This window comes from Glossina fuscipes, unplaced genomic scaffold, assembly GCF_014805625.2.
Source record: "Glossina fuscipes isolate IAEA_lab_2018 unplaced genomic scaffold, Yale_Gfus_2 111, whole genome shotgun sequence".
Classification (NCBI taxonomy): Eukaryota; Metazoa; Arthropoda; class Insecta; order Diptera; family Glossinidae; genus Glossina; species Glossina fuscipes.
This window is the reverse complement of record NW_023998454.1, coordinates 1829532-1850370: the sequence shown is the minus strand read 5'-3', so window position 1 is coordinate 1850370 and position 20839 is coordinate 1829532. Positions and strand designations below refer to the sequence as shown.

General features: G+C 36.0%; 1 protein-coding gene across 9 annotated transcripts in view; it reads right to left on the bottom strand.

The window, feature by feature from the left end:
• Positions 1–455: 455 nt before the first annotated feature.
• The window catches only part of LOC119638953, a 54598-nt gene continuing 34214 nt past the window's right edge, over positions 456–20839 (bottom strand). For 8 of the 9 annotated variants that reach the window (XM_038036104.1, XM_038036108.1, XM_038036102.1 and 5 more), the window contains 10 exons: positions 7696–8376; positions 5899–6015; positions 5395–5827; positions 5206–5322; positions 5003–5134; positions 4669–4928; positions 4459–4603; positions 4244–4393; positions 4004–4181; positions 456–3944 (listed from right to left, as the gene is read on the bottom strand). In XM_038036104.1, coding sequence (XP_037892032.1) covers positions 991–3944; positions 4004–4181; positions 4244–4393; positions 4459–4603; positions 4669–4928; positions 5003–5134; positions 5206–5322; positions 5395–5827; positions 5899–6015; positions 7696–8354 — 5145 coding nt within the window. In that variant the 5' untranslated portion in view covers positions 8355–8376 and the 3' untranslated portion in view covers positions 456–990. Of the gene's footprint in view, positions 3945–4003; positions 4182–4243; positions 4394–4458; positions 4604–4668; positions 4929–5002; positions 5135–5205; positions 5323–5394; positions 5828–5898; positions 6016–7695; positions 8377–9068; positions 9199–20839 lie in introns of those variants that run through there. The other variant, XM_038036109.1, reaches the window with a different exon arrangement.

Genomic DNA, 20839 nt, shown 5'->3' with positions numbered 1-20839 from the left:
TTCAGTTAAACAATTTGATAAAAAATGCGAACAAGAACGTTTCTTTTTTTTACCAATCGAACTAATGAAAATAACTTAAATTTTAAATAATAGCGGTATCGCCTTTCTGTTTTTCTATAAAGCATTTAATGATCGGACTTGACCGACTAGACGTTTAAATGGCATACATATTTTTCATTTTTCAACTCATTTGTACGCGAATATAACAAAGGTCTTTAATAATAATTATCACAAGTTAAAATTTTGATTATTATTATTATTGTTATTGTTTTATTTTATTTATTTATTTTTTTTTAAATAAATTTGTATTTTAGAGTATAATATTATATGCAAGTGAGATAGAGACAATGGATAGTCAAGGAATATTTCAGTTTTGTGTGACGATTAAACGAAAAGTTATCTTACGTGTGTAGAAAAAAGGTCATTGTGTTATCTTGTATATAGGTAGTTGCATGTCATTATCTCTTTTTCTGGGTGCTTGTATCTGTACATAAGATATGATTTTTTCAAGTTATGCTCTAGAGTTGACCTAAAAAAAACAGTTTCTTTAGGCGTAGGATTTATGTAATTTAAGAAAATGTTATGTATGTGTGTGTTGTTTTCTTTAAGCTTTAATAAAGTCAACTACCATTAAGATTTAGTAAATAGTTATTATATGAAAATTTTGTTGATATATAAGATTCTCTGTAAGTATGCAAAAGAATCTATAATGAGGATGTGAGAGTTATCCATTACAAATATATATAAGATTTAAGTTTAATTGCGTCTAATGATTTTTTTATATTGTTGCAGCTATAGTGAAGAGCAGTAGATAGAAAGATAGACCGAGAAAGACATAAAGATAAAAAAAGAAAGACGTCTTTTGTTATTCACTACTTATCTTCAATCATCACTTCGTAAAATTTAAACGATATGTTATGTTACACGGTTATTATTCGGTTTGAACACATGACACACAAGACTAACGTCATGTATGTAAGCATTGCTTTTTTATGGTGAGAAAACTCGTAAACTTCGCAATAGTGTAGCCAAGACGTTAGCTAAACATTCCGCTTGCAGTGCCAATTGGCCAGCTCCTAAAGGTCCGATTTGGACGCCGACCAATTCTCGAAATGATGAGGCTACATCGTGCACTTTCAAGACAATGTTGCGCGTTTGAAGTGGTGCTGAAGTATGCCGTGTCATGTCTTGTGTTAACTCAGTTATGCGTCTTATTGCAGTTAAGCAGGAGGTTAAATGTTCTGGCAACGTTAATAAAGTCATATCGGACATGGCTACTACTAAAAATTTAGAAGCTGTAACCAAAGCTAATGTTTGTTCGGTAAGTTCATTGCGTGCTCTTTGGAATTTTTCCTCATCTATGCTAGTACCACCGCCAGCGGCTTGAGCAGCTGTACATTGGGCAGCTACCTGATCGAGTTTTACCAGCAGACCAGCCATCGCTACGTCGGTTTTCACTAGTAATTGTTCTGCATCTATGACATGACCATTTTTAATAATGAGCTTAGTACCAGTGTTGGTAATGTTTGCTGGTAATCCGGTCAAATTATTTGTAACTGGTTTTACCGGACTGGCATTTTGCAATTTTCGTGACATTTGCGGTGAGTACAGTAAAGGATAGACTGGGGATGGTCTTGCCTGTTGATCACGATGGTCTCCGCTCTTAGTGGAATGATATTGTTGAAATAACTGAGTCTGCGTAGGTGTCTGCGGTGTGGGTAACGTAGGAGATTGGGCTGCTGAACTATTACATGATGAAGGACTTTGAAATGGACGCGGTTGTATGCTGGGAGGTGAAGTTTTAATATCCGCTGTCAGTGGGTAATTGGTAGGCAAAGGACTTTTGCGTAAGAATGGTCTTGTTACGATGGGAGGTAAGGGTGGTTTTTTAGGTGCTAAAGGACTCACCATTGTCCCCAATATAGGCAATTGTTCATCAAAATTTCCTATTTGTAGCCCGCGAGGACTAGTTGCGTTATAGTTGATACGAGGGGGCAGCATGGGTGGACTCTCTTCATATTTTAATTCCCTGCCGTCACTACGCGGCCAACTTTTTTCGCCTAAAGGTTGCTTTTTTGGTGAATAGCGTTGTACCAATTCTGCGCTTTTTGGTGGCCTAGCTGGTATTGATTGTTCCAAAGATTGTGAACGTGGTGGCAATTTTATTTCAGATTGGACGTCTTTCATTTCATCTTTTCTCGACTTGGGGCAACAAGAAAATTTACTTCTTCTTTCTACTGTGGCGTACTCTATAATATGCTTTCCCTCGTTGCTATTAAATTTTTCTAGCTGCGCAGGTTTTTCTCTGTTATTTGGTGCTGAATTGCTGTAAAGTGATTCTGGTACATGAATGTTTTTTCTCTTCATGTCTTCTTTTTTGGTATTGTTTTCCACGTCGTCTAGATTTGGTGGTGGTGGTATTATGTAAGACATAATTTCTTCGGGTGTAAGCTCTTTAGCTGGTGTAGCTTTTTGTGTTGGTGGAGCCACAACCACTTTCTCCAAGAATTTATCTAAATCACCTTCTGCTGCTTCCGCTAATGATTTCTTGGCGATGTCATCGAAGCCCTGGGGAGCTGCATTCAGTAATGAAAGAGCATCTAGTTCATCTGGTGTCTGAGGCGGAGGTATGGCACGTAAATCTATTAAGTCTGTATCGGTCTCTATAAATGTGTCTCCACGTATTTCGAAACCATAAATCTCTGATAATTTCTTTGCAGCTATATCCGTATCTTGACGAAAATTGTCCACATTACTGATTTCTTTTAATTGCTTGAGGTATTCCTTTAGATTATAATCTTTTGTTTCCACACCAAATGTATTACTGTCGGGACTATGTAAGCCGAAACTGCTACGATTTGCTAAGTTTTGTTTGCGACTAGATTTGTCGTTGGTGTTTAATAACGAAGGTCGCCGAATGGTGGGCGAATTCGTGGGTGATGCTACTGACTCTGAATCGCTTTCGCTTTGTGATAAATCCGTGCCTAAGGCTTGGAGATTACTTAGCAACTGGCTGAAACCGTTAACTTTACGTTCAGGCCGGGGACTAGAAGTTTCACTAAGGCTAGGCTTTCGTCGGCGCAAGTCTGCTTGATGACCACCGATGGAATTAAGACCTTGGTTTATGCCACTCAAATCTTGATTGATGGTCTCCGCCAATAAAACCAACGAATCGCTATGTTTGAGAGCAGAAGTCTGGGGTGTTTCCTCATTGGAGGATACTTTACTGCTATTCAAACTATCGCAGTCACTATCAAACTCTATAATATTAGTGGCGCAAACAGTGTCCGTTGCAATGCTAATTGGAGTCTTCCAGGTAGTGATCGTTAGATTGTCACTTTCACCACAATTTTTACCCATTGGGCAGGACCTGCCAGGGGTGGTTGTTAGACAATACTCCTGCATAATTTCACCCTGTTCATTTAAGTATTGTTCAGAGCTTTCAACCATCTTTTGCATTTCTTGGACCCGTCTTAATACTTCCTCGTTTTTAGCCTCCATTTTTGCATTACAAATACTATTGGTTTGACTGCGTTCACCGCCGTAGTTACTACCGCCACCTCCACTACTATCGCTCATGCCCGAATCTTTGGCTTCCTCTAGTAATTCGGTGGCCACTACACTGTGTATATCTAAGTCCAAGGCAGTAGGACTTATGAAAGGCATCTTCTTGGTGTTGGTATGATTGCTATTTGCCATGGCCTTGGAATTCATATTTTTGTCACACAAAGTAAGGGAGAAATCCTGTACGATTAATTCATTGGAATTTACTTTATTACTTGGATGATAAGGTGGTGACATCAAAAAATTAATGCTGTGTGGTCGATTGTGATAAGGCTTGAGATAACTCCAGGCAGCCGGGAGAACAGTGTGCTGAGCTAGATATGCAGGAGCATTATCGTCATCGACAGGTTCACGTTCTCGAGCCAGAGGTAAGTCTCTCCCTTCAGATGAAATTGCATTAACTACTCAAAAAAGCAGTTATAAGTATTTCAACAATTACCCGTAATAAGACGGTAATAGCCAGCAAGGCAAAGAGAAAATTCACATGCATCACGGTCTTCCATAAAAAATTTAATAACTCGGTCTCCTTGAATGAAAATGCTTACACTGCAGTTTACATCGTCTTCTCTGTTGACAACCACATGATTAAAGTCCTCAATTGCTGACACAGGTTGCGGCTGAAAAATAACGAACCAATGTGGACTAAATATGGTGGCATGTTAATTTTTGCTACAGTTACCACAGCATTTCTGGCACTTGAAATTTGACTTAGGCCAAAACGTGGGCTAACTAATAAAACGCGTTCGAGACCTTCTCTTTGGTTAGTGCTAAAGCACTTCGCTCCATAGCTTGGTAAGCTGGCTATTATATCCAAATAATGCAGTTTCGCCTGTAAAAGTCCATAAAATTTATTTTCGCTATTTAGAAAACAGTTAAGTTAAGCAACATAATTACTTGTAGCTGAGTAAGAACTTTGGTCGAAGAGCCTGTCATTTCGGCATTTAATTTAAGAAAATGCGAAATTAAACGTCTTAATTCCTTGCGCTTCATGCCCTCAAATAAAGAAGTTGGCACGAAACGTTCTAGACCGAATTCGCGTCTGTTGTATAATAAAAGAGATTGAAGTTATTATATATTGCTAAGTTATGAAGAAAACGAACTTACTCAACCACCTTGACCGTTAACTTGGCGGGAGTTACATTGTTGGAGAGAGCGTGTTGGTGCATGTGCAAAGCGGCCAACCGCAAGGCCAGTTCCGGTTGTAGTTCGGGGGCGAAACGTTCTTGCGTGACATCATTACAACATTGCATGTATAAGTAATCAAGCGCATTCAAATCCTTTTGAGCCAAATCTGCAGCGGATATAGGAACAAAAGTCACGCGAAAAAGGCAACGCAATTTATGGGCACCAGGACGTGAAGCAATCTATGGTAAAAAAGAATATTCATATCGTTCTTAATGTTTTTTCATAGAGAGCTAAAATAATTTTTACAACTAACGCGAGCTAAGGACTCCTCCGGATCCAGCAATGTTAATTTATTACGTTTAAGGCTTTTTACATGTTCCAGAACAAGGCTGAAAATTTCGCGTGTAGTAAAGCATAACTTGTCTAGTAGTGAAGTAACAACATCCTAAACATGTGAAATATATTTCAAAAGAATAATTAGGGATGAAATCAAGTCAAGATATAAACTGGAAGTACCTGCACAGTGGTGGTAGTGTCGTATTTAAATGACTTTGTTTGCCCGTTCTCTAGAAATACTTTCAAAACATTGGCCATAGGTGGGACGCAAATATCACCTAATGAGAAAGCCGAAGGCTTTTGAGAGAAAGAATAAATAAATTTTTGCCTTCAGATTTGGTTTTGAATACGTAAATTTAATAAACTTACTGGAAATAAAGGAGCTCCGTTCACGCAAACACTCTCAGCGAAACGCACACGACTGGGTCGTGTTTTTAATTTTGCTTTTTTCCCAGCCGATAGGAGAGTAGACTTGCGGCCTGGCGTGATGCTGTAAACAGGTTGACAGACCGTCAAAGTAACCTGCGTGTCACACGCTCTAACCAATTGTATAACACGATCACGGGGGGCATCTTTAACATCTTCTTCGTTAACCGATAGGATCTGATCTCCCGGCTGTAGTTTATCCATGCTAGGCCCGTCCTCGGTAACAAAACGCACTATCACAGGTCGCTCACTGCCCGCTACAAAACCAAAACCCATGGTAGGACTACGTTGTAATAACACAACTCTTGGCTCAGGAGGATGTTCATCCCATCGTACACATTCGGGTGCTTCATAAGTTGAAGTTTTATTTAAATGGCTATTGAATAGAAAAACAGGTTTATTAATCTTCGAAATGGGAAATGTTTGAGGACAAAATAATGTTCGTACTTAATATAATAAGAACGTCCTTTGGAATCAATGCCTCTTTCCCAGCCAAATGGTAAATCTTCTTGTTTACTCCAATCCTCACAAGAGGGTAACCAGCTTGAAGTTTGAGTAGAGTGGCTAATAAAAAAATTAAGGGTTAAAAATTGAGTATGGAATTTCGAATGCGATTTAATTAATTTATCGTAATTCTAGACATTCTCGCCACTTTTAGTTCTTGAGCTATGCTCTGAGAAAATGAATGAAGATAATAATTAACAAAGAGTTAGAAAAAGGAATCATCCGACGCAACTCTGCTCTTTTAAGGAGGGAGAGTAAAAAGAGCTCACGACATTACACCCGAATCGGTGAGATGAAAAAGAAAGGAAAGGAACAGTTTTCACCGGGTTTGCGGCCAGATTACGTGAGGTAAAGAAAGTGCAAAGAGGTATACAAAAATGTAAGGTTCTAAGGGGAGAAAATACGTTATACTCCGAGATAAGAATCTGTGTACACCCTAACGTAGATTGGACGAATATTTTCGTCAAAAAATTCTACGCAAGTCTCTTCAATATATATCTTCCTATCTCTTTCTCGATTGCGGCATTTAACAACTTGTTTATGAACTTAACGTTAAAGCTTACCACTGACGAGGCGTAATTTATGCTTACCCTTTTGCCCCGTTATCGTGGTCGTTTGATTTGTTTGCTTTTTAGTCTCAAGCTATTCATTCAACCATTCCACGTTTCAAATATGCCTCCTACGGTGATCGTTTTCTCCTGTCTGCCGATAGTTTGGAAAGAGAATGGGCGGCACCCAATGATTTTTTCAAGAGGAAGATGCAAAAAATTGCTCATTGAGTATTAAATTGAGTTTTTATTTATTTCCTTTCGGTTCAAAGCTTTTGTTAAATGTCGCTAATGTTCATTCAATGGTTTGATAAATAAAGCTAAGCTATTATTGATGTTTTTGCATTTTATTATAATTATTCGCAATAATTGTTAATTATCGTGGAAATGAATTTGATCGCCGTTCAGTGAATACTTTATGACAGAAAATGGATGGAAGAAATACTACGTTGAGAAACTGTATAACTGATTGACTGACTCTCTGGCTGATTGACCAACTGTCTGATTGATTGACGCAGACGTATTCCTCTATCTTAGAATGCATTCATTCAAGTGCATAACATTTCATTAACGACAGAAATAACAAAAATATTAAAAGTCCAACCAACGATGATGATAGAACAGGCAACAACGACAATTGTGCTAAGCTGATGATGATGTTGATGGTCGCATTGTAAGCTGAAGCTGGTAATGGGCGATATATAATTAATTCAATTTTGGCCTTTTCCGCCTTTGTTCGTTTTGTTAAATTGTGCAACTAAGCGAAAAATCACTTGAAACAATTTGTAATAATTAGTTTATGTTGTTGCTCCTGGTGATGGTAACGGTAATGTTGTTATGTATCATTTTTCTATGTGTTCTTGTGCGCTCTTCTTGCAGGCCAAATGCTTTAGTGTGTTAGTTACTTCGACTGACATACATAAACATGAAACTGTGCTAAAAATGAAAACAGTACCTTTTGTTGCAAGAGTTTGCATATCAAAGGGGGCAGAAATAAGAATAAAAACAATTTTAACTCACTTCACGGTTATTGAATATAAAAAAAAAAAAAAATGAACAAAAAATAGAAGAAGAGAAACACTTGAACGTACGTTAAAAAAATAATTTAATTTAATGTGTTTGAGTTGGAATGGTACGTTTTGCAGGATATCGTGTTGGGAATGAGTGTAAGAAATGTTTGTTTGTTACTCACTTGCAATAATATAACCGGCCTTCGTTGCCCACATGTACGCTCCAACCTTCTTTGAGTTTAATTTGCATGGCTTTTAAATATCGGTCATTTTCTTCCCAATTTTCGATCGCAGAAGTCACCGGAATCGAGGAAGCATTAGTTTGTGAGTTGACAACACCGTTTGCAATATATACGTTGGATTCGTTAGTGAAGCGTTCCAACGCCAATGGTCCAATATCGCTTTGACTTCCGTCGGTATTTGATGTCGATAATCTTGGTGTTGTTGCTGCTGTCGTTTCTGTCGTTTTTTGATATGGAGTGGATGCTGAAGGCAATATTGTTGTTGATATTCGTAGTGGTGGTGTTTTTGGTCGATGTAGTAATTTCGAATTCGCTGTAGTAACGGGATTATGTTTGCTGGTGATTGACGATGGCGATGTTGCTGATGATAGTGTTGATTGCAGCGACATTGTTGCTGCTGCTGTTGTAATTGCCGCAGCTTGCATTTGCGATAATGATAACGCGTAACTGCCATTTTCCGTTCTATTGACATTGCTATTTGGGTTGTTTAGTTGCGTTGTTGCTGTTGTTGTTGCTCTTGTTAGATACGCTGGCTTCGTTTTATTATTTAAAGGAGAATGTACATCGCCGTTGGAACGCCCCGAAGGCAAAAGCATCATTAAATTTCATGTGTTGCAATACCTGTCGACGGAGAATGAAACAAAGTTAAAATGTTAAACTTTACAATAATATAATATATAAGACGAAAGAATATATGAGCCGCTTAAGAATTTTATTCTATACGGCCAATCGCGAGAAGTGTTTGTAAACAAATTCTCTCTGTTCTCTTCTTACGATGCGTCTGCTGTAAGGCTTGAAGTCGATAATCGTTTATCTAATTCAATCCAAATTTCATTAACCTAAACATCGACTTTTTGAAATTTAGCTTGATAAGAGTGGAAGAGGAAAAAGGTGATATTAAACTTGTTCTCCAAGCGCCGATGTCGTAATTTCTACATGGCTAAATCTTTACTGCCTCTAACCGCTGATCTCAATTGTCATAAACTTTATATGTGCACTTTGATTTGATATTTCACTAGCATCAAGACGCAGTATAGAGAACTCGTACCAACAATGAACTTATTATATTACATTTGTCTCTTTTGCTATGTTTTCCTTGTTCTTTTCTTCTAAGATGTAATAAACAAGTTGTCCAAAATCCGATGTACAAAATTGACACATATAAAGAAAACTGGCTAAATAACTAAATGATAGAATAGGCTGTAATATCACGGTTACTAATAGTGAAAAATAACAGCATAAACAACAACAATAAAACTCTCTATTATTTTACCAACTCGTAATGTTTTACAATGATCATAAATATTATGTACATGCTGAGTGTTTGCTTGGCTACCATTCCTTATTGAGCGACATGTGGTCTGGCATTTATGCCATCGATTGAATCACATTCCGTTTTTCTTGCTTTCGTTGCTGTTGTTGTTTTTCTTGTTACTTTTAGTGTGCCAATAGTTGTTTTCTGTTCTAAAAAGAAAAACCAAATCGAAAAGAGAACTTATTGGGTAGCCCTACAAGTAATTCTAGAGATTTAGAAAATGGTTATGTCCATCATTTAATTAAATATTCATTTTCGTAAAAAAAGAACTTTCAGGCAAGTAATTTATCAATCATATGACTATTGTTATCAACTGTTTTCTTTTATTTGTACTTTCTGGTCGTACAATATACTTTTTTGGTCGTACAATATACTTTCTGGTCGTACAATATACTTTTCAGCAGTAATGTTCTCATATATTTTCTCTTTCTCTGGGGAAACAAATGGAAATGGAAAATATTTTTTGCTAGTCGAGACTCTTGCCTACTCGGCCACTCAGGCGGATGAGACTAAAACTTAAAAGTATCTAACGGTCCCAAATATATAAAAACTATAGCAAGAATAATCAACGTATACTCTAAGAGAAGAAGTAATGTGGGGCTTCCACATTTACTCCACTTTTGAAGTAACAATTAATTTTTTATTTATATATATTTTATTTCCAGTATACCCAATACGGCTAATAAATAAACGTTATGAAAACGTTATAAATGAATGTGAGTGGAAAGCCATTCGGCACTTCATATAGCAATTCGCAGGCTTGTTGCATAATTTAGAGACGAATAGTGTCTTTATATTGACATCTTCCATTTTTGAAAAAGCATGATTTATTTATTTATTTATATACCCATTTATACATAAAATTTAACTAAAGAAAATTAAAGTCAAATTCAGCTCATCTTAATAGAAAATGTTATACTAATTGTTTTAAAACTAGTATACAATAAAAAGGAAGAAAGAAATAAATAAAAAGAGAGAGAGAAAAAAAAGCATGTACACAGCTAGCACAGAAGCACACTCGCAACAAGAACGGATCTAGGTTGCAAGTGAACCCCTAAACCATTGCAAACATGCGTAAGCTTGGCATCCAACACGTTAACAACACAATATTATTTTAAGTAAAAAATGAGATATTAGGAATGAAATGTTAGTTTAAGTACGACATAGGTAAAACCCGCATATTAAGCAAAGTTGCTTTAATAGACTTTAAAGAGTCTTAAAATGAGAATAAGCGATAGACATCATTTAGGTTTCTGAGCGGGTTAAACAGCTCATAATTGTGTTACTAAGCTTAATCAAGATAAAGTGCATAGAGAAGCGGTTAGGGACATTTCAGATTATCTCACCAAGTAATGCGGGCGAGTCAATAGTACCATTTATTAGTTTGATTAAGAACGAAACCCCAAGAACAAATCTACGTTTCTCAAGTGACTGTAAGAATAATATAAGCAATCTATTTTCAGAGGGGGGGGAGAGAGGTAATCGGGTGCCAACCCAAATTTCTAAGGGCAAACAGCAAGAATTGCTTTTGAACTGATTCAATTGAATCTACGTAGCACCTATATGAAGGAGACCACACAACTGAGGCATACTCGAGTATGGGTCTAACCAAACACATGTACAGCCTTTTCGTAATGTAGGGATCATCAAGCTCTTTGGACCACCTTCTTATAAAACCAAGCGCGGACATAGTTTTGCTTAACGGGAGCTGAATACGCAACTTAAAACCTAACCTATGGTCAAATAGAACGCCTAAATCTGTGAACGAATCGACGTCTTCCAACTTGTGCGAATCAATTAAATACTGGGTGATGATTGACTTCTTTCTCGAGAAAGAAAGCTTCTTACATTTATTTAGATTTAGTTTCAGAAGATTCAAAGAGCACCATGCAACCAAATTATTCAAGTCACTTTGAGGCTGATGTGAGTGCGATTCTACGGAGAAAGATGTTTCACATCATCAGCATACATCAAGATCTGGCTGCAATTAATCACCGATGGGAGTTCATTAATGTATAAACTAAATAAAATGGGACCTAAGTGGCTGCCTTGAGGTATGCCAGACGTAACGGGGAATTCATCCGAGGTGATGAAGTTAAACAAAACTCTGAAGGATCTATTGTGCAGATAAGAGCTTATCCATTTCACTAAGTAGGGTGGGAAACCAGAGGCTTGGAGTTTAAAGATAAGTAGTCTATCGTTAACCATATCAAAAGCTTTGCTTAAATCAGTGTAAATAACATCTGCACGAGAGCCATTAGAAAAAATCTTGAAAACATGACAGGTAAACTCTAACAAGTTGGTGACTGTAGATCGCCCTTTCCGAATGCCGTGCTGGTGCGGAAAAATATACGAATTAATGGCAAAGGCCAAATGCTGAGTCACAATACGCTCGAACAATTTGGGCAAGACCCTCAACTTGGCTATGCCTCTGTAGTTCTCAACAAATTGTCTTCTTCCACTTTTGTGAATAGGAATAAGGAAAATACTCTTTCAACACAAAGGGAAAACACCTAAATTCAAGGACAGGTTAAAAATCTTTGAGATAACGCTACACAACTATATTTTAGAGAGCACGCCCCTTTAAAAACGTCGTTTTCAGAAATAACTAAATTGGGAATTGCAGCCAAATTAGTTACAGGATATGGGTAGTTTGCTGATAAATCGGAATTAGCAGTCGAAAAGTTTTGTCGGAAGTGTTCAGCAAAGAGATTTGCGCTTTCAAAATCATCCGAGGAATCAGAGCCATTAAAAGAAACATGCGAGGGAGATGTGAAAATTTTTGTTTTTGAGTTAACAAATTTAAAAAAGTATCTAGGATTAGCAAACAGAGGGGATTTAACGGAGTGCAGGTATTTGCACTAATATCGGTGGTTGAGAGAGTTAAATCTATGCCTTGCCGCCGAGTAAGCGAAATAGTCGAAAGCAGAGCCACTTTTCGAATACCTTTTGAAAAGCGTGTTTTTTCTATTTTTGTAATATTTAATTGTCTTATTAAACAGGTCGGGACTGCTTGGCTGGAACAGATGCAGAAATAGGTAGATTTAATGTATTGTAGAACGATGACAGTAAGCTTTCAATACTTCCAGTTGAAAAATCAAGCATTATATGTGAAAGATGAGATTTTAGCATTGAAGCATTGATTTTACGGAAATCATAAAATCCACCATTTTGAAAATGCTTACAGGCTTTAAATTGACAGATGGGACTTCCGCCGGATAACTTTTCATGTTATACACAAATGTAGAAGTTGCCACTCTTGACACAAATATTGCCTCTCTAGGAGGAACTGCCTTGAAGTAAATTTCATCTTTACTAGGAGCAGTAGGGTTCACGGATGGGGAGTTTTGAGTTGGGGAGAATATGGAAGGGGTAACCACCAGTTGGGGACCAGCGTTCACACTCGAACAGCCTAGGTGAGAGGACGATTTAGTATTCTCATTACTAGTTTTAGGCGATGATCCCTGAGTAGATTGAGTGACGCCAATGAGATACTCTTGCCACTTCAGCATAGCTCAAACTAGAGGGACTTTCCTGTTTATTTGTAACTTTTTTGTTACCGACGACTCAACAGTAGCAGAAACGCTAAGGCTCTTTGTAGACTTTGAGGAAGCGCTAATTTGTGTCAATGAATCAGACTTAAAAGAACTTAGAGGTGACGAAGCACACGCTATGCTACGAATTGAAACTTTGCAAGCTGGGGAAGGAGGTGAGTGCTCAACGACACTCATCAAACGTAGTCTTAATTATTTCAAAGTTCTCCCACAAGGAGCCGATATTTTGCTCAAATCTGAGAAACAATTTTTCGTTTCTATGAAGAGTTTGCAGAAATCTATGTACCGCTTTCTACAGTCAGGACATGACCATCGTAAGGCTTTTGAGGGATCAAGGACTGCATCAGCAGCATGGCCGATAATACCAGCACACTTCACGTGGCAAAAACGATCACACAGCCAACACGAGAGGAATCGTTCAGTTTCAGGGCCTGTGTTCGCACGACATGATGTAATAAACAATCCATGTTCAGTGAAGACAACAAAAGGAGCTTATGAAAAAAAAGAACAAAAAACTAACAGATTCCACGACACAAATTCTCAGCAAATTTCTCACTTTCCTTGCCACTGTAAATACACAGCTATAGCCAAACGAACTGTAAACAAAAATTAATAGAAAAAAGAGGGACTTTTACCAAGAGCTCCAATTGTTGATTGCAGAAAACTAATATGAATTTTTCACAACAAAGATTAATATATCATACACTTTATTCTTTTAAAGCATTTTTACGCTTTAGACACGAATAAAGTCAAAAAGTTAAGAAATACACTAAGAATTTGAAATATTTCTTGCACAGAATTAAGACGCGACTGTAACATGCACGCAGAGCTGCCAAACTTTTGAACTTTAAATATGCGTGGATGATAAGATTATTGCTGTCACTACTCTTTGCGGCATTAGGTGTAATTAGGTATTGCTTATTACCTGGAGGACATTCTCTTAAGAAGTTGCATTTTAAGAGGCATTTTTTATAATTGTGTGAATAATTTATGGAAAACGCAAGATTTTGTAAAGTAGTTTAAATACACTTGCATTGTGAACGGATTTTTTGTACGTCTAAAGTCTTGACCGCGATGATATTGATTTCTACAGGATTTTCAACTTTGACGATGCCGTCATAAACGCATTTTAAATTGTAAAACTCTTTGTTATCCGCACTTATTTCTAAATCTATACAAAACATTGGGCAGTGCATCTTTTGTGAATCTTCGATAAATGTTGAAGAAATTGAACACCTTAAGCTCCAAGTTTATTGTCGGTAGTTCGGCTGAAATGATAAATACCATTCTTTCTGCTTAATTTAATAGGTGTGATTGGGTATATTTTTATCATTCTGTAAGACATTTTTTGTCAATTTTTTTACTTAACAGTCTTTTATTCTTCAACACCTGAAATCATTAACGCTTATAGCCGTTGAGTCACAAAGTCTTAAGCATCCTGGACTTCGCGAAAACCTTTCAATACCGAATTTATATCTATGCCGTTCGTATAGGTTGAAAATACAAATAATATCAATAACAATAACATTCAATTAATAAGGGAACGTTTTAAGGTAAAATTATTGTCTGGGCAGGTAAAATTTTTTAATTTTTTTATATTATAGGATAATTAACTTTTACTTTTTATATTTTCAGAGCGAAGAAGAGAAGAAGAAAGAGAAAAAAGAAGCACCCAAAGACATATTTCCAGACGTGCCGAAGCCGACAGACGACGTCAGGCTAGCAATACTACCAACAATAATTCCTCTAGACGCGGCCCCTACCAACGCCGCGGAGGGCGACGGGGAGGAGGTGGACGACGCCCCTCCCAGGATAGAGGTGGAGGAGGTGGAGGAGGTAGGCGAGGCTCCACCCAGAAAAGAGGTGGAGGGGTTAGGCGAGGCCCTGCCCAGGAAAGGTCAAGGAGAAGCTCCCTCGCAATGAAAGGGGCATGTACATGTAAACTTAATCGTTGTTCTTTTGAATCCATATTTTAAAAATTCATTAACTTTTACGAGAAAATGAAAAAATCAATGAAAAATTTGTATAATATATTAAATGAATGCAGCTTAAATAAAATTTGGATGAAAAAAATTAGAAATTGTTATGAAACCGATGAAAAACGCGAAAAATTGCAAAAAAATCAATGAGGGGGGGTGAGGAATTGATAAAAAATCAATGAAAATATTTTTTTTATTTTTTCAAATGAATGTAGCTTAAATCTAATTTATGATCATGTAAATATATTTTACAGGTCTTTTTCGTTACGATATAAATGTAAAAATATTTAAAAAAATATTTAAAAAATATATATGGTTAATTCTACGAGTATTCTCATTTGTGCACTTTGTTATTAAAATCGAATAAAAAAAAAATTATAAGTAGAGAATTATGGCCTTGTTTAGGTATATAAACACAAACCGATCATCTGCTTTTCGACACACCAACCTGATGAAATCTTATGAATTCTCGAACCCTTAAAAAGAAAAAAAAAGGAAAACGATATCTATTGCGAATACGCTTTGTCACTTTGATTAGAATGAGAAAAAAAAAGCACAAAAACTTAACTTCTACATTGTGATTCTTTTCACAAATTAAATTCCACATTGTGATTCTTTCCACAAATTAAATTCCCCGTTGTGATTCTTTCCATAAATTAAGTGCTACGTTGTGATTGTCTCCACAAATTAAGTTCTATATTGTGATTGTTTCCACAAATTAAGTTCTACTTTGTGATGCTTTCCACAAATTAAATTCTACATTGTGATTGTTTCCACAAATTAGGTTCTACATTGTGATTGTTTCCACAAATTAAGTTCTACATTGTGATGCTTTCCACAAATTAAATTCTACATTGTGATTACTTCCACAAATTAAGTTCTATATTGTGATTACTTCCACAAGATTTGTGGAGTAACTGCCATTGTTGTTGTCATTATGAGAACTTTGAAAGGAATGACCATTTATAACATTGATAGTAAATTATTATAACTTGGCTTTTTGCATAATTTTATTCTGAGGACTACGATTGCCTTAAGTCTAGAACAATTCGATTGTTTTCCTTTTTTATTCTGTTGATATTGACGAGAATCCATTTTTATGAAGTTCGTATCGAGGGTTCATGCATTATTTATTATATATTATCCGCTCATTTATCTACAAATTCTGATCTACAAAAACATATAAAGATGCACGTTTTAGGAACTTTGGTATAAAGTGCTATTGATACATTGGCCTCATCTTGGCGTCTTCGTTTCTCTATGCGGGATATGGAAAGCGCTGAGAGGTGGTTCTTGTTAGCGATGCTGGCTGTACTTTTCACACTCTTTGGCTGTGGTCTCTTATTTAGCAATAACGTAATAAGGTTCCAATAAGATCCACAGAGATGTAATCAAGTTGCGTAAAGAGTGCTTTTTGAGGGTGTGCCTTTAATCAACAGAACTTTTGCTTTGGGAATAAAGCCAAATATATTTTTATAACCTGATGCAGGAAGAGCGTCTTCGTCAGTTAAGATTCTCATATCAGGAAATTGAAAAATTTCATTACTTAGAGATTAACCTAATAAATAATGGTTGTTGTTCTTTTAGAGGAAAAACTTGGATACAAAACTTCTATTATTGCGTTTGTCGACAATAATGGTCAATGCTGTTGGAAACTGAAAAAACCCACCACATATGAATTATTAGAAGTATTACAACAAAAATGTTGCTATTTTAATGTTTGTAGTATGGCTTACATATTCATCCGTTTATACAACACTTAGCGCTTTTAAACGTTTATATCTTTGCACAGCACACTAGTTGTTGTATTGTACTTATTAGTTTTGGTGTAATGTCAATAGAATGCATTTCTATACAGAATAAGGCATGCCAAAGCACGAATATATGGAAACGGTTGCATACCGATTTCTATGTGCCTATGTGCACTTACACAATTTCACTTAGTTAGTAAAGCATGGTCAAGTTCTCTTCAGTTATTAGTGGCAAAATTCTTTAAAATTACTGACACTCGAATTGCATGTGGAACAAACAGCACTACAAGTGCTTTAGACGAGTTTCTTTCTATTGTCTATTTATGTTACGACGTTATTGTTGTGGTTTCTGTTTTCCAGTTTTTTGTTGTTTTCTCTTCTTTTTTTTTTTTGGTAATGATGTACATTTCATATAAAAGCGCCTCAGAGAAACTGGAGCAAACTGGACATGTTTTTTTTCATGTACAAGAATTGAATACATTTTCCTATGCTTTGCATTATATGTACATGAAAAAGTAAATAGAACATTAGACCGATAAGCGGTCAAGCAAGTTAAAAACAGGGAAGTTCTCAACCCACAGGCGGCTTAGCTAACAAATATCCAATATGTTTAACCGTAATCACGTTTATGGCCGCAATAAGGTCATCAGCTTTCATGCAGCCACGTGAAGCTTCATCCCGACCGCAAATCTGTTACAAAAACTGGTTATTGAAAATGCTTGAAAAATAGGTTAAGATTGTGACAAGTTTTTTCTTAGAAAAAAGAAAAGGAAAAAACGAAAGGAAAATAAATAATAAAATTTTGTGTTGGTGGTAATACAAAGAAGAACAATTTCATTGAGTAACTATTTCAAGTCGCTTAAATGCGGTTACAACAAACAGTAAATATTTGTCTTCATTATCTGCTGCCAGGTTGTTCTACGTTGAAATAATGAAATTGGGCAAAAAAAGAACCAAGAAGACCAACACTTATGGTCGTATTAAGTTGGACAAGTAACTGACATTAGCAACAAATTGCTCCGTATATAGATTAACCTTAAAAGCGTATTTAAAGAAACACATTAGGAAAGGTAGGTAGATGGTATTGTGACGAAGTTGCTTGTATATGTGCCTCAGTATGGCTTTTGCAAAAAGAAAACCCAGTAAATTTAATAAAGTGAACAAAAAGTAAAAAAAATCTATTTCGCAACTGGCCAATAGTCAGTTCAATTGAATTCCTTTCAGCTTAAGTCTTTTTTTTTGCTTGTTTTCATTCTTTTCTCTTTGCGTTTATGAAAGTATGTGCACAAGGCGTACATGTGTGTGTATATACATTCTCCCTTTATTTTTATTTCTTCATATTGCAAATAATTGAAAACACTTTATCAAATGAATGCTATGGAATGCTAAGAGTAGGGAAACGGAATAAGGAAAACTTGACCGTTCAAAGTTCTCAATATTTAGGCTAAAATAGTGTATGCTTATGTGTGTGTGTGTTATCTGTTTTTTATATGTTGTTATTGCCTTTTTTGTAGTTAATTAAACGTTTAACGGACAATGAATCAAGAGCAGAGTTTCAAAATCTTTTCAATAATTGACTATCTGACGAAATGTCTTTGTTTTTTTTTAAGAAGCGCCTTTTGTTCTTCCTTCGAAATCAGGTGAAATATTTTCGGTACTCATAATTTGACTTTTCCTCTTATATATTTAAAAAGGCTTTAAACATATTGTAAAAAAGAAAAACGAAAGCACGCCCTTCCCTCAGCACATCATACCAGATTAGTAAAATGTAGATCACCTATTCTATAGATGTGTAAGGATTCAAAACGTCTGGTTTCCAGACGAATAAAGAAACGCACTGAAGGAATGAAGTTTTTCACAGATACATTCCCATTAGAAAGATGTCTCTGAAATGGGTTTAAAAGATCGCGTAAATGCTGAAGTATACCGCGAAGGATTAACTGATTGTACATTTCTACTTCTTGCGAGTACTTAGAGTGTTTGCTTAAGTAAAGATAAGAGGGGTTCAGTTTAAGTTTGCATTTTTGGAATAGATCTTGAAGCGATCCTAAGCTCTCGGTGGAATCATGGCATGATTTGTTGTTATTTAGTATCATTAGCATCATTACTAAGATCGACGCCACATTCTGAGTCTAAATAGCTACGTCTATTTGCTTTTCAGTCTGCCCGTCAACCATTAATTTTTGGATAGCTAAAAAAGGATAAAGGGACGAAGGTTGGAGAGATGGACGGGAGATAGATGGGTGGTCAAAGACTAAATAAAACAACGAGAAAATTGTATTATAAATGCTTCGGCGGAATCACCTAAATCGTGACGTAAAAGCGGAAATAGCGTTTCATTTTTTTTTAAATATTGGGCTATTTAATGGCATCAATGGAGGTAGCCCGAATGCTAGAAAACAATTTTCGGTTTATCTGAAGATTTAGTTGGGAAAGTCTGAGTCAAAGTATAACAAGTGAGCAGTTTAAAGTTATATACGTTTGTTTGCTTTTGTTTGCGCTAAAGTTAATTAAAGTATTTGCAACTTCTGTAAATATATATATATATGTATAAATTCATACACATTAGTGTATATGTAGGCATAAATTCTATAGGAAATTGTTTGGAAAAAGTTTACTCTTTGCCAAAAAATTTACATAATATTTTTGCATGCATATACACATACAAGTTAATTCAAGATACGTTTGGCAATTCAAACTTAAATTATCACACACGCTACACATTTTATTTGATATTGGGGAGTACGTTGATCTGCTTGTTTACGTTTATGTTATATAAGCATTGTCTGAATGCTTAAATGTGCGCGGTTTTTGGAAACTTTTATGAATTCATCCATTTCAGTATAATTTTCGCTTTATTTCGATTGGGTGCCAATGCTGCTACGTGACTTTCCAAATCTCACGCACCTCCAAAAAACAAGAAAACAAACACAGGCAAATAGCCTCCGAACAAATGGTAACTTTTTACGCTGCGTATAGCAGAGACATAGAGCAACATGTGCGATGCGTGTCGGAGGAGTGTACGCGAAAAGGACGGTTGACTTTCGTATATAAATGTCCTTCTCCCACATGGCTTTATATCGTATTCAATGAACTTATAATAGCTAACAGACGTCAATAATAACGTTAAAGCCAGTTGCTGTTAATGATTGACTTTTTTAGTGCCTAGTAATTGAAATGCTATGAAAAGCAGAAGCACAACTACTGCATAAACAATCATTTACTTGTGGTTTTTGACAATAACAAAATTTCATTTTCAGCTAAAACCGTTTTTTTGGTTTTCTGCACAGTACTTTCTTGATACGCCAAGAAAGTAAAAAAAAATGCTTGGTTTTATTATTATGGTTATATTATTTAACATGACTTTTTGGTTGAAGTCATGACGCAATAAAAAGAAAAATCGGTGGAATTATAGTAGCGAGTTTTTTAAAATTATAGTTTTTTTTATAGATAGTATATGTTTATACAGGAAATGTCTACTGACGTTTTTTAAGCGACGACTTCAAGCGAATGTGTATATATGTAATAATGCGTGGGTGACATTGCTTTGCCAAATAGGGCGCTTAGGGTGATAAGCCTTTACTGTTTATAAATCTGTAACATTGCCATTCCCTTGAATATTGTAGAAATCCAGAATAGTATTATGCCCGTCCCACGTTCGTGTGTAAGAGTAGACTGTTATATTGCTCTCGGTCAAATCTAAAATGAATATCTACTAAATGCAGCAAGATGGGACAATTGGTCGACAAAGGATACTTTCGTGTCATACTTTTAAATTGCAAAAAATTGTACTTTGATACCTAGTGTAGTTAATAACTTGGACTTTTGCATCCGATAGATTGGCATGATTTCGATGAAATTAATTTTTTCAAACGTGGATGTGCTTTAACAACATCACACGATAAGAGAATGAACGAAGAAATGAGCTATGTCACGTCGTCTATTCGTACTTTTTGCCAAATATCCCGGTCTAAGCACGAGAAGTCTTCACGACGTTGCTTAAAAATGTGAATATGCGGGTTCTTGCAATTTCCTGTTATTAAAAATAACGGTAACTATCTTTATTGAAAGCACGAATCTGCTGGTTAGTTAATCTCTAGGTGTGTTTAAAACATTTAATAGACAATAGTGTGCAAACAGCGCGAACACTAATTTTTTAATATATTTCAGAGTTATGCGGCTATGTTGCAATAAATTTTGCCCCCACATCTGCACTGATTTCGCGTGCGGGAAGATAAACGCGACCGTGGAACCTACCACCTCTGCATTATTATTAAAATATCTAGCTACTGGGAAAGGCCAATAGGAAACCAGTTAGATAAACGATCTTATTTCCTGTCTTCCTTCAGGAGCAGATTTATTTTTCATAATAAGTTTTGCCCTTAACAAACTGCTGCTACGTTTTAAACTGTACCTGAAGGTAGTTAGTTAAATAACGGAATCTTACACATTTTCCTTTTTTCTAATCGAAAGGCTGGCCAGCAA